Here is a 14,581-nt window from a genome sequence, read left to right on the forward strand (position 1 = left end):
GGAAAGAGTTTAAGTTGCTAGTGTGGCTGAAGTTGTATTCTATTAGGCGAATTGTGGAGGCCTCCATTTTTAGACAGTGATCCCTGCTAGCCACTTTCTTCCTTTCTGCTGCTTTTATGGCACATGCCTTTCTGGGGAATTGATCTAGTGATCGTGTCCACAGTTTGGAGAGACCAGCACACCCTGTCCCTCCTGCCGTGACGGCCTGGCGTGTGGCAGATAGACTGGGTTCACCTCTCTTCCTTTTTTGACCAGTAGGAAAGGCATAGTTTCCCCTAATTCACTTTTCCAATGGGATAACAAACTCCTGATTTTCATCCTGTGAAAAGCATGCTTGCATCCAAAGGAAAGAAAAGGCTGGTGGGCCCCTTAGTGGGCTTTTTGTATGATTGTTTTCCTTCCACAGCTGTGTTTTTTGAACTGCTCTTCCTGTGTTCTGTTATAGAATAGTCTTACAGGAACCAATCATTAGCGCTAAAATACCTCAGGTAGGAGTGCCAGTGTGACCTGCCAATCAATCAGATTGTGGATTGCAGTGAAAAAATTGAATTATACTAACCATTCCAGCTCCACGTTAGAGATGGGAACAGAGGCTTTTTTGGACAATCGCGACTTGCGAGCGTGTGAGCTAAGCCCTGCTATGTCAGCAGCGCACGCAGTCACGTCCGTACATAAAGGCACTTCCTCTAAAATTAAGTGCTCCTGTCCCATTGCCACATGTCCCCTACCAGGCGTGTTCTACACACTGTCCCATCACTGCCACCTCTTAATTTGTCGATCACATTTGCCTGCGGTATTTAAACTGGTCTTTGATATCAGAGATCTGAGCAGTCGGGACCTTTTCTTCCTGCATAGTGTGAATGCGATGAGGAAAGGGAGGAGGGCCTCTGCCTAGTAAGCACCGCTGAGCCCACACTGGCCCTGCAGGGAGAGCCTAGCTGTCATCGGCCTGTGCAGCTCTGCACGGTTGAAGTTGCCCTAGCAAGCAGACGGGTAGGACTCTAAACTGAGGTGTGCACTTCCCTCACCCACTGTTCCTTTCCCTGGGAAGACCAGTGAGTGTTTCCAGAAAATAGTGCACTTGCCAGAGATTTGCTGGTAACTGGATTCTAGGAGGAAGAAGACAGCCAGTGACTTTCACAATTCAGTTTGTTTGTTTATGTGGCTATCAGCATGATTTTGGAAATGAATTAATTTAGGGAGATAGAGAATAGTAAAGTATTTGAGAGATTTGATTCATTAAAGATCATCCCTCATCTGTCCTGGATGTAGTAAGTGAACGATACAAATCAATCATAACAGCTTCTTCCCTTAACCCCAGTGTTAAATAATAAGATAAGTTTTAAATATTTCTCTTTTAAATTTTTTTAATAACTACTTTTCAAAGTAGATAAGTCTCTCAGTCAAAGCAGTAACAATATTACTGTTATCACAAGTTTTGTATTCCCATCCGTGTTATTCCCATTTAATCAAAGGTACCATATTTATGTATAAGATCTCTATAATGTCTCCTAGAACAGTGGTTCTTAGCTGGGATGGGGAGGTGGTAAGGGAAAAGAGGGAATTTGAAGCATCTAAGAGTAGGTCAAGTGATTCCCAGAAGCCCAGCAGTAGGTCCACGCCAGTTAGTAGGCATCTGCTCTGCTGTAGCAGTTTCAAGCATTGCACCGGCCATCCCCGCTTGCCCTATTGATCCAGACACTACATGTAGGTAACAGAGCTTTCATTTTGTCTGCTGGTCTTGATACACACACTCTCCTCCTCAGTGTCACATAATGTCATTGTCTTCCAGGTAGAAAGAAGTTGTCTTGACATCACATGCTCACCAAAGTCCTGTTTTAATGTAAACCCAAAACAAAAAATGTCATAAAATGAAAGCCTAACTTAAAATCAAGATGAGACAGAAGTCTTCCAGTGTAAGATTAGACTAAGAGATATGCAGATAAAAGTCTGATAGAGGAGGGATGATATCTGGAACCCTTCTGTCTTGCAGTTTTGTAAAACACAGCTATAGACCTGTGCAGAAAAGCCATGTGGTCAGCGTGGCAACATTACAGAAATAATTAGATGATAAAATAGATTCAGAGCAGACTAGGAAAAAATTCCCTAGGAAGTAACACTGAGCCTTAGAAACAAAGACTTTAACAACTTCAGGCAACACTACAGGAAAGGAGCATAAAGGCAACTTCACAAAGACATTTTCCTTGGAAAAAGCTAGAAGGTGAAGGCAGCGCTATGTTATACTGTGAGAAAATGAAATTCCTAAGTATAGGAACCATTTGAGAAGAACACTGGATCAGGATCTGTGGTCGCTGACAGAGGGCGAGCACGCAAGTGAGTGCTATGGGTCGGTACCGGTACCGCATTCCATTGTCAGGCCAGGCAGGTGGGGTAGGGGAGTGATGTAGGCCCCGGGCTGCCCCAACTGGGAATGCCAGGAGACATACAGGGTAAATGACAAGGGAGTAAGAAAGTCATTGCTTGCAAGGGGCCTGTGTGTATTCGAATCAGGCTTAGCCGTGCCCAATTTACCCAGCGGTTAGAGTTTCAAAAGCTGTCCGTGTGTGCCCTCCTACATCAGGGTGTGCTGTGGCCATGCTAATCCCCATTTTTTGTTTTATTTCAAATCACACACAGATAGAATCTGCAAACTGCTTCAGATCAAACAGGTCTGATTGTGTGTAAATACATATGTCCTTTTTAATTTTTATTATTAATGGTTGCTTCAGTTTTGCATCAGTGCATGGTTAAAAGCAATATACATCAGCTATTTCATGACTTCATATCTCCAAATGAATTATTTCTCCTCTTTTTTTGTTTGTTTGTTTGTGCAGTCAGCTGAAGAAATGTTAACATCTCACTCTAAATCTCTCAGTGGAGTCTCTGTTCCCTTCTCTGATATAACAGATGGGTTACTGCTTGTTATAATTATTAACATTGTGGTGTGGGCCAGGGCTAGGGGGGGCAAGATTTACTATTTCTCTGGGCTGGGGAGGGGCCAGCTGTTAGGGTCTGGAATGTTAACTCAAGTGGTGACTGACTGTTTCCGTAATACCAGGTCGTTGTGGCTGCACGCTCTAGTAATTGAGGCTGTGTACTTCACCGAGCTTGTGGTAGAGCCTAGGGCAAACCGCTGTCCCAAGAGAATGCTGGGATAGATAGAGTTAGCCAATTCGAGTCTGAACGTGGTGATTTTGCTGGTTGTTTTAGCTCCAGATGTTGGCATGCTTAGTTTTTAATGTGATTAATAAATGTGGCGCCATCTTCCCTCCCCACGCCTGAGCCCTGTCTCTCCTACCTCCTCCCCACTCTTGTTCTTTTTGAAAAACTTAAGAAACAGTAATGAAAACCTTGGTGTTTCAAACTGCACTGTGTTCTCATGTTTCATAAAAGCCCGCAGATTGGCTAGCAGAAGTGAAAGTTGAGAAAACAGATTCTCACTCTGAAAAATGTATGTACTCTGAGATCTGGAATAAAAATAAATGTATCTGAATTTCTTTCATCTTAACATTTTATGATACATTTTGTTGAATAACTAGGCAGCAGCAGGATAACTTTGGAGTAAGAATTTATCTAAAAGGAGTTAAGTCCATAATACACAATCTATTTTTTTAGTTATTAATTTTATTTATCATTATTATTATTACTGTTTTCCAGTTTCCTGCAGGGCACACACACTCACCAGAGAGAGAGAGGGAAAGTGAGAAAACACCCCACATACACACACTCTGGGGGGATGGCCACCCAGCAATTTATTCTTCTCCATTCTCCTCCTGAGATTTTGGGCACTCATGCACAAGCACCTAGTGTGAGTTTCAAGCTAATGGGAATGGGACTCAAACTGCAGTTGGTCATATGGGAGTCCAGCTCCTTAACTACCACACCATCTGCTGGCCCTGGTTTGAAGCCTTTCAATCTGAGGACACTGACCAGTGGGAATTAGTTCTCAGGAAGGCAGGGAAGGACAGGAAAATCAATGACAGCAATATGATAATGATCATGAGGGATAAATTGGGATTAATTAGACTAATCATGAGGTACTATACTATCCACAGAATTGCATAGCATTAAGTGAAAGTGGACTTAGCTTAGATGTAAATATATATTGCAAGATGTAGGGGAAAGATTTTTTAAAAGTAAAAAAGAAATGTCACAATTTAATTTTTTGGGGGGTGGGGAGGAGATAGTCATTAGTGAATTACCAAATTAGTTTAGTGGATAGTATTACCTATCCATCCTAAATATAGCCTCTTTTATTTTTGATAATTATTTATTTATTTGATTCCATTTGTTATTATTATTTTTAATTTGACCAGAGAGAGAAAGGGAAAGCAAGAAAGCAAGCCACCAGGTCCAGGACTCGAGCTGTGGTCGGCCGTGTGGGAATCCAGCATCTTTAATCACCACGTCACCTGCCAACCCCAATATAGCCTCTTTAAAGGGCCCTCTCTCATGCCCTTTGTAAAATAATTAGAGTGATTTTTTATCTGCTTTTAAAAATTATTTATATATATTTTATGTTTGTTTTGTTTTCCCTTTATGAGAGAGATGTAGCTGTTTCTGACAGGGTCTTCCTTGTCATGATCCTCCTGCCCCGGCCTCCCAATTAGCTAAGATTACAAACCCATGTGACCGAACCTGGCATGTTCAGATTGTCCCAGAAGCCCAACCCAGGCCTCACATGGCTTCCAGCCTCTCAAGTGGTAATACTACCAGTGCACCACCATGGCTGGGCCTAATGCAGTTTTTCTTAATGCTGGTATTCTTATCAAGCCTTTTGTTGTCAGAATATTTGCACCCCTGTCCTGTTTTCCTGAACTTGAACAACAGAGAACCTCATCAGTTTCAAACTCCATCTCCTTCTGGGTTGGAAGGAAGGTTCTCCCCCACAGTCTGATTCATTTGAGTGGTTCTGGTTAGCAGTAACATAACTCCTAAACCACAGGGTAGCTGGCTTCTCGCTGATCCATTTCCCCATGAGGGGAAACGGTTCTGTTCATAACTCCTCTTAGAACCTCTTTTTTTCAGTATGCATGAACTACACTCAAAGCTGTGATTTCTATAGAATACTTAGGAGATTGTAACCCCAGGACTTCCTGAGAGTCTGGTCTGAAGCCTACCTTCAGATGAGTGCTTCTGAGCCCCGGAATCCTATAGTGAGAACTGGTGACTTTACTATCAGGCAGAGGACGTCTGTTTCTAAATGTTTTACTTAGGTTAAACGTGAGTTGACCTGAACTGTTTTTAATAACTTAACTTTTTGAATTTTTAAAGATTATTTTGTAGTTTAGAGCAGTACAAAGGGACAGGCTACATAATCCGAATCTCCTTGTTTACAAAGATAGCCCTGCTGTAGCTTCATCCTGCACACTCTTACTTTTGAAACCTGCAGAACCAACTCAAGTTATAATGAACACTAAGTCTTCAGGATTCACATAAAGCTTACAGTGTCCACTCTAGTGATCAGTTTTTGCTTTAACAGATGCTTTTCCTGCTTAATCATTATTATTATTACTGTTTTCCAGTTTCCTGCAGGGCACACACACTCACCAGAGAGAGAGAGGGAAAGTGAGAAAACAAGCCTCCAGGTCTGGGACTCTCACCACGGTTGGCCATGTGGCCATGTGGGAGCCCAGCACCCTAACCACCACGCCACCTGCTGGCCTGCACAATTTAATTTTTTGGGGGGTGGGGAGGAGATAGTCATTAGTGAATTACCAAATTAGTTTAGTGGATAGTATTACCTATCCATCCTAAATATAGCCTCTTTTATTTTTGATAATTATTTATTTATTTGATTCCATTTGTTATTATTATTTTTAATTTGACCAGAGAGAGAAAGGGAAAGCAAGAAAGCAAGCCACCAGGTCCAGGACTCGAGCTGTGGTCGGCCGTGTGGGAATCCAGCATCTTTAATCACCACGTCACCTGCCAACCCCAATATAGCCTCTTTAAAGGGCCCTCTCTCATGCCCTTTGTAAAATAATTAGAGTGATTTTTTATCTGCTTTTAAAAATTATTTATATATATTTTATGTTTGTTTTGTTTTCCCTTTATGAGAGAGATGTAGCTGTTTCTGACAGGGTCTTCCTTGTCATGATCCTCCTGCCCCGGCCTCCCAATTAGCTAAGATTACAAACCCATGTGACCGAACCTGGCATGTTCAGATTGTCCCAGAAGCCCAACCCAGGCCTCACATGGCTTCCAGCCTCTCAAGTGGTAATACTACCAGTGCACCACCATGGCTGGGCCTAATGCAGTTTTTCTTAATGCTGGTATTCTTATCAAGCCTTTTGTTGTCAGAATATTTGCACCCCTGTCCTGTTTTCCTGAACTTGAACAACAGAGAACCTCATCAGTTTCAAACTCCATCTCCTTCTGGGTTGGAAGGAAGGTTCTCCCCCACAGTCTGATTCATTTGAGTGGTTCTGGTTAGCAGTAACATAACTCCTAAACCACAGGGTAGCTGGCTTCTCGCTGATCCATTTCCCCATGAGGGGAAACGGTTCTGTTCATAACTCCTCTTAGAACCTCTTTTTTTCAGTATGCATGAACTACACTCAAAGCTGTGATTTCTATAGAATACTTAGGAGATTGTAACCCCAGGACTTCCTGAGAGTCTGGTCTGAAGCCTACCTTCAGATGAGTGCTTCTGAGCCCCGGAATCCTATAGTGAGAACTGGTGACTTTACTATCAGGCAGAGGACGTCTGTTTCTAAATGTTTTACTTAGGTTAAACGTGAGTTGACCTGAACTGTTTTTAATAACTTAACTTTTTGAATTTTTAAAGATTATTTTGTAGTTTAGAGCAGTACAAAGGGACAGGCTACATAATCCGAATCTCCTTGTTTACAAAGATAGCCCTGCTGTAGCTTCATCCTGCACACTCTTACTTTTGAAACCTGCAGAACCAACTCAAGTTATAATGAACACTAAGTCTTCAGGATTCACATAAAGCTTACAGTGTCCACTCTAGTGATCAGTTTTTGCTTTAACAGATGCTTTTCCTGCTTAATTTCTTCTGTAGAAGCTTTAAATAAAATAAAAAAAAAAGTAGGTAAAGAAAGAAATATTTTGGTTACATGTATGTCGTGGCCAGGATGCCCAGATCACTTGGCTGCCCATTCCCTAGATCTGACTAGAATTCTAACCAAGAGCCCCTAGGGGGATTCTTCCTGCCAGGGCTTATTCATTCTTTACCATTTCATTGCTAGCATTTGGTAGTATTAGTTAGAATTGTGTTATTTATATGAATTTCTGCAGGAGAATTTATAATTGAGAAGGAAATAGTTGCTTTCCGAGTCACTTGCTTAACAAACAAAGATGGAATAATATATGACACACTGAGAGCCAATCAGATTTTTTTTTTTTAATGTACATCTGGTCCTACTTCTGACGACTCCAGGCTATGTACACTTGAAGAGCAATAGTAGTCTCCCTCACAGTGCAGTTTCTTTAGATAGATTAAAGATAAACTATGGGGACCAGCAGTTAGCATAATGACTATGTCGCTGGACTCCCACGTAGTCGACCGTGGTTCGAGTCCCGGACCCGGTGGCTTAAACTCACGCTGGGCGTGTGTGCGTGCGTGCCCAAGATCCCGAGAGGAGAATGGAGGAGAAGGGATTGCGGCGTGGCCACCCCCCCTGGAGGGTGATTTCTCGCTTTCTGTCTCTCTGTCTGTCTCTTTCTGGCGAGCGCACACGCCCTATAGCAAAAAAAAAAAAAAAAAACCTCTAAAAAAAAAAAAAAGATAAACTATGTAAGATGCAGAAACCTTTAGAAGTCTATAAGAAATTATAGGCGTTTCCAGGATAAAAGTTAACAGAAGTCAAAGAAAGCTAGACGCTGCTGTAAAAGATGGCTATAAAGAGCAGAGGTCCCATGAGAAAATACTTGTTTCAATTCCAAGAAGTGGCACAGAAGTAAATTTGAATTTTTGTGTTGATTTAGCAAAAGTTGAACAATGGAAGGATTAGAACGTGACAGCACAGGGCGGGAAGCTGCAGCTATCCCTGAGATGTGGACACTCGACCTACAGAAGTTAACTGCACTGTCCACTGCTAGGATGGTGTCCAGATAGACCAACAGACCATAGCCGCTTTCAGTAAACAGTGCCCCTAGGTCTCACCTAGAGTTAAGTAGAACAGATTAATTCTAAAAGGGCAAAGAAAACAGAAAGTTAGGCCTTCCATTTTGAAATGGCCAGTGTAGCATGCATTTGTTGTCATGATGGTCTGGGATACTTTCTGAGGGAATCCATATGGACCAACCCAAGGTGAAAATCTTCAGGGTGTTTGGTTCAAATAAATTGAGGTAAAGTAGCACGATGCGGTGACCAGAAACTCGTTAGGACAGAAAAAATTTGAGTCATGGAAGAAAAGCTCCAGGTCTCGCACGAGATTAGTGTGCAGAAATCCCAAAACCTGTTAGAGAAAATAAAGAAATGCAGTGAAATGCTGGGGACAGGGCTCCTGGGGTCTAAATCCAGCCATAGGATCTTGAGTCATTTGTAATCTGACTTGCCCGAGTCTGAAATATAGATCATAGTTGGCGAACGTTTTCTGGAAAGGGCCAAGGGATAGATATTTGAGGCTTTGTAGGCCATATGGTCTCTGTCACAACTACTTTCAAAAACAGGTGGCATGCTGCATTAGCTCACAGGCCAAAGTTTGCTGACCCCCAGTCTACATGGTTTTTTCCTTCTAAATATTGTCTGATTACCTTGGCTCTTGGCAAGTGTGCCAGGCCGGATAGAACAGGCCTGTGTCAGGCCGCCCTGTATATACTTTAGCCTCTTAGTAATAAGTTAGTCTGAGTAACATCAGAGAATCTGAAGTTTACACATGCAAAACTTAATATGCTTTAACTTTAACTTACATTCCTTATCAGTCATTATCAGTCAGAATTCTCTCAGCTACATGTGAATACTCTCCCTGTTTAAAATTCAAAGTCTATGGAGTAAGACAGATCCAAAATCCTATCTTTATTTCTTAAACTGAACAGATACTACCAATATAGTTTCTGATAGTCACAAATTGGAAAGCAGATCCCTGTGTTGGATGGGGCCTAACTTTCTGTTAGAGGAATAACATGCAGACTGATGCAGTTTGAAACATTTCCTTCCCATGTGTGTGTCTGTGTTTGTGTCCGTCCCTGTGTCTACACGTGTGTGTATGTCTGCGTGTGGGTGGGTGCGTGTTTATCTGTCCCCGGGGGAGAGGTAGCTGTAAAGTCAGTTCTCTTCTCTCCTGTAGGGTGGATATGCAGCCTACAGATATGCACAGCCTGCTACTGCAACCGCAGCCACAGCTGCTGCAGCCGCTGCAGCAGCTTACAGCGACGGGTATGTACGGAGAGCGAGAGGTGAGCCTGGGGGTGACTGGGGTGAGCACTCTGCTGCCCCACATCACCCCCCTTTCCTGTCCTCGCCATGTCCAACGGAGCACATAGTCATCGGGCCTCCTGCCGGCCTAGGTTTCCTGCAGGCCTTCTCTGTATGGCATCTTCCCTGCTAGCAGCACGAAGCACTGACTCCTTCCATTCCTTCCTCTCTCTCTCTTCCCTGTCTCTTTTTTGGCTTTAACTACAGTCTTTCCCTTCCTCATCTCCAGCTCCTTTCTTTTCCATTCTAGAGCCATCCTTCAGAATTTTGCTGTTACTACATTTAGAAGTAGAAAGTTTTTTTTCCATTTTGCCAGTTTCCTGATAATAATCCAAGACTAACTCACAAGCCGTTAGCACAGGAAGCCCTTTCATTTTTTTAAGAACATCTTTCTGTGAGCTCTGATTATGTGTTTCTTCTTTTCAGTTACGGCAGGGTGTACACAGCCGACCCCTACCATGCCCTTGCCCCTGCCGCTAGCTATGGAGTTGGCGCTGTGGTAAGTATATGTACCTTTTTGTCTTAAACTATTTCATTTCCTTTAACGTTTACCTACAGACTAACAAAAGATCTAGGGAGGTAATAAATTCGGTCCTTTGTTCATTGCCAGAGTAGTAAAGACCTGTGAGGTCTATCTGGAAATCCCATGTCGCCTTCTTTATCTGTGGTGGTGCAAGCCACATGGCCTAATTACAGGCAGCAGAAAGGAATGAAGAGTGACAGTTGACCCTGAGTAATGGCAGAAATAAGAGAACAGGTCGATGGTTTATGTTGGTTCAAATGCGAGTTGCACACCTGTGGCAGTTTTATTAAGTGGACTTGGGAGCGCAAAGCTCTCCATTCAAAGTAAGTTGTTTCGAAAAGCTTAGTGCAAGGAACCAGCAGTTAGCGTAATGGCTATGTCGCTGGACTCCCATGTAGTCGACCGCGGTTCATGTCCCGGATCCGGTGGCCTAAAACTCACGCCAGGCACGTGTGCGTGCGTGCCCAAGATCCTGAGAGGAGAATGGAGGAGAAGGGATTGCTGCGTGACCATCCCCTCTGGGGGGTGATTTCTCACTTTCTGTCTCTGTGTCTCTGTCTGGCGAGTGCACGTGCCCTATAGCGAAAACCTCTCCCCCCCCCCAAAAAAAAAAATGCTTAGTGCATATAAGTTTCAAATGCAGGTGCTAAAATAGATCTCATCTATTCCTAAGCCTCCTGGTCGATAGTACGAGAAATCTCCCAGCAAACACTTTAGGAGGTTATTTTATTGCTGACAGTTGTGGCAAATTCTGGGGGCTTTGATGTACATGTAGAAAAGATCCACAGAGCTAATCAAGAATAACCCTCTCACCCAAATCCTCATCACAATGTTCTTGTGTTGGCTTGGATGCCTCCAGCCCTGAGCAGAGACAAGCTGTCCATGGTGACACATCTGACACCTGGCATTCTCTCCAGTCCAATACAGCAGGACCTGGCTCCAAACGTGTGCAGAGCTGAGACCGAGGCAGAATGACATGTGCAGCCCAAGATTCAGAGGACTGTGGGAGAGTGACTTGGTCTCACATTAAATTTTACCAACGAAGATCTGTGAAAGGAAGTAACAGGATCGTTAGGAAATGTACATGGGGTCTTTAAAAAGTTCATGGGAAAATGCTATTCTGAAACTGAAAAATGGAAAAATTCACCTTCTGAAATGAATCTCAAAATTTTTGCACCAAAATAAAGTTCATACTTTAATTCCATTTTTCCACAAACTTTTTTTTCCTTAAAGAGAGATTTTTGCTATAGGGTACGGGCACTCACCAGAGAGACAGAAAGCAAAAAATCACTGCCCTGGGGGGATGGCCACCCTGCAATTCCCTCTCTTCCATTCACCTTTTGTGATCTTGGGCATGGCATGCACACACACCCAGTGTGAGGTTTAAGCCGCCGGGTCCAGGACTTAAACTGCAGTCAGCTATGTGAGAATCCAGTGACATAACTATTATGCCATCTGCTGACCCCTCCACAAACTTTTAAAAGTTTATTTTATTCACGACACCACATGAGCACATACAAGAGATGAACAGAGACAGGAACTTTCAACAAAGTCTCATCATACCATGATCCCACCCCATCCCACCCCCAGTATGTTTCCAGGTTGACCAGTCCAGAATCCATGGTTGGCATGTGGTTTCCAGCAACATGGTTCAGCATGCTACCCACCACTTACTTACCTGCACCACTGAGGCTAGGCCTCCACACACTCTTGAATTCCTTACATGTTTAGAATGGAGGTGGAGACATACAATATAAAGGAGTGGAAGATCATAAGGTTGTATTTAGTGCAAAAGTGAGATAAGTCCTATTCTAAAATTAAATGACCCAAGGAATGATACATTCCTGGGGAACTTCTGATTGAAAGAGATAGGCTATTAGATTAAGTCACCTCTCTCTCTCTCTCTCTGGCGAGAACAAGTACCTCTAGCAAACAAACCAACCAACCCAGCAACACAGTGGTTAAGCACAGTGCATCAGAGCAGATTCCACATGCCCACCAGGTTTAATCCCAGCCTCAGCAACTTAGAAGACGTGCTAGGCATGTATGCATGCCCCAAATCCTGATAGGCAGAAGGATTCTGGCATGACTATGCCCTGCTGGGAGATACTTTCTCCCTCTCCCTCACCATCTCTCTGTCGCTGTCATTCTCTGGTTAGCACATGTACCCTCTGGCAGTTAAAAAAAAAAAAAAAGTGCGGCTAGGTATATAAATTCCAGTGTGCCAAGAAACAACACAGTTGACATATTTATATTGATTATAGAAGGAAAGACTTTATTAGGTAAAGATTGACTCAGGTTTAAATATAGCCACCAGCTCAAACACATGACAGAGATAGTGGTTAGATATTGCTCACAGGTTATATTTAAGAAGGGGAGGAAACCAGCAGTTAGCGTAATGGCTATGTCGCTGGACTCCCACGTAGTCGACCGTGGTTTGCGTCCCGGACCCGGTGGCTTAAAACTCACGCTGGGCGCGTGTGCATGCATGCCCAAGATCCCGAGAGGAAAATGGAGGAGAAGGGATTGTGGCGTGGCCATCTCCCCTGGGGGGTGATTTCTCACTTTCTGTCTCTCTGTCTGTCTCTGTCTGGTGAGCACACGTGCCCTATAGCAAAAACCTCTCCAAAAAAAAAAAAAAAGAAGGGGAGTCTGTTTTCGGGTAGGACTGTAATGATGTGTCAAGGTAAACAAAGACTCATGCTTTTAAAAATCAGACTGCTACAGAACTGGCTTTAATTTTTTTTTTTTTTTTTTTTTGAGAGGTATTTACTATAGGGCGTGTGCGCTCACCAGAAAGAGACAGACAGACAGAAAGCGAGAAATCACCCCCAGGGAGGATGGCCATACCGCAATCCCTTCTCCTCCATTCTCCTCTCGGGATCTTGGGCACGCACACACATGCGCCCGGCGTGAGTTTAAGCCACCGGGTTCGGAACTCGAACCACGGTTGACTACGTGGGAGTCCAGCAACATAGCCATTATGCCAACTGCTGGTCCCCAGAACTGGCTTTAAACCATGTTAAGTTTCCCTTCTGTACTAATTTGTGTAAATGATGGAATAAACCGTCCTTGTCCTCATCCTCATCCTCACCTTGAGAATAGCAAGTCAGGGGACCAGCAGTTAGCGTAATGGCTATGTTGCTGGACTCCCATGTAGTTGACCGCGGTTCAAGTCCCAGACCCGGTGGCTTAAACTGACGCCAGGCACATGTGCATGCATGCTCAAGATCCTGAGGGGAGAATGGAGGACAAGGGATTGTGGCGTGTCCATCCCCCCTGGAGGGTGATTTCTCGCTTTCTCTCTCTGGCGAATGCACACTTCCCTATAGCAAAAATGGCTCTCAAAAAAAAAAAAAAACTATAGCAAAAACCTCTCCAAAAAAAAAAAAGAAAGAATAGCAAGTCAGCAATGCAGATAGTGGGCTCTGGTTCTCTATCAAAGCCGAAGCTGGGGTTTGGCTTTATTGCTCAATGCAGCATTTTCACCAGTTGTTTTAAGACTTTAAATTTTCCCAAATATCTTCTTAGAACATTTGTCTTCATTTTTAATGCTTCTTTTATCAACCATTTAATTATTTTTATGTCTTTAATTACTGCAGGCGAGTTTATACCGAGGTGGCTACAGCCGATTTGCCCCCTACTGAAGTGACGTGAGACCCCTGCAAGTGGGACAGCCCCCAGTTCATGAGGCCTGGCTATTGCAATATTTACTAGTAGAGGAACTCTATAGCAAGATGAAGAGGAAAAACAAACAAACAAACAAAAAAAAAAAACACAAAAAAAGAGAGAATACTTTTTTATACCTCACTATGTTCTTTGAATATGTATTTTTCCTTTAAATTTCTGCCTTTAATTCTTTTGTTCCAAAGATTGTGCATTTTTTCTTTTTTTTTTCTTTTTTTTTTTAACTGTGGTAAAAAAAAAAAATAATGCATTTCCATGTCTGTATGTCCGTGCTTAGCTTATTCTCTTAATCACGGAAGAGGCAGTTAGTGAGGGAGGGGAGACATTGAGAGCTGATAAATTCATCTGATCAGAAACCAGCAGACAGAATTACCAAAGTGTATCTGGTGCTGAGTGGCTGAGGCAGGAGCAGAAGGGGAAGAGGTCTTTCTGTGACGGGATGTTCTTCTAGTCCCCTGAGTTTCTGGCCTTCGGCAGACAGTGTCGATTGGCTGTGGCCGGAATCCACATGCTGATAAATAGGGATTTATGCATGCAAAGCAGGAGACTTAAAGACACTTGCCTCTCCTCTTCCCTGCTGTCTTCCCCATTCTTTTTACAATCATCTTACATGCACAGCCTGAGACAGTTGGCCTAGTTTTTGGAATTATAGTATTGATATTTCCAAACATGCTCTCAGACTGTGGATAATAAACACCTCATTAGGAAACCAATCTCAGAATGAACTCTGGAGTATGAAAAAGATCACTTCTGTTCTTTCCCGTAATCCCTGCTAGGTTCTTCCCCTTCAGTTGCACCACAGTTTAGCTCATCTATTCTCTTATTAACACTCTGCTCCCATGTCCTCAAGATTCAAGAACTTCTGACCCAGGGACAGAAGAATGAATAGCCGGTGGCCAGATTTCCCCTGGCACCTGGGCACAGCTCAAGGATTAGAATTACAAATTATTGAGAGCCATTAAGGAGGGCGAGGAAGAGAAAGAGTG

The 14,581-nt window shown here is 43.2% G+C and overlaps 1 protein-coding gene across 23 annotated transcripts in view; it reads left to right on the forward strand.

Annotated features, from left to right (window-relative positions):
* The window catches only part of RBFOX2 (RNA binding fox-1 homolog 2), a 255,042-nt gene extending 241,409 nt beyond the window's left edge, over nucleotides 1-13,633 (forward strand). For 12 of the 23 annotated variants that reach the window (XM_006170295.3, XM_006170297.3, XM_027769023.1 and 9 more), the window contains 4 exons: nucleotides 2,638-2,669; nucleotides 9,258-9,346; nucleotides 9,812-9,884; nucleotides 13,511-13,633. In XM_006170295.3, the coding sequence (XP_006170357.1) occupies nucleotides 2,638-2,669; nucleotides 9,258-9,346; nucleotides 9,812-9,884; nucleotides 13,511-13,565 (249 nt within the window). In that variant the 3' untranslated portion in view covers nucleotides 13,566-13,633. Of the gene's footprint in view, nucleotides 1-445; nucleotides 489-2,637; nucleotides 2,670-9,257; nucleotides 9,347-9,811; nucleotides 9,885-13,510 lie in introns of those variants that run through there. The other 11 variants (XM_006170300.3, XM_006170304.3, XM_006170302.3 and 8 more) reach the window with 3 other exon arrangements.
* The last annotated feature ends 948 nt before the right edge of the window (nucleotides 13,634-14,581 follow it).

Source organism: Tupaia chinensis, unplaced genomic scaffold (assembly GCF_000334495.1).
Source record: "Tupaia chinensis unplaced genomic scaffold, TupChi_1.0 Scaffold148234_1, whole genome shotgun sequence".
Taxonomy (NCBI): Eukaryota; Metazoa; Chordata; class Mammalia; order Scandentia; family Tupaiidae; genus Tupaia; species Tupaia belangeri.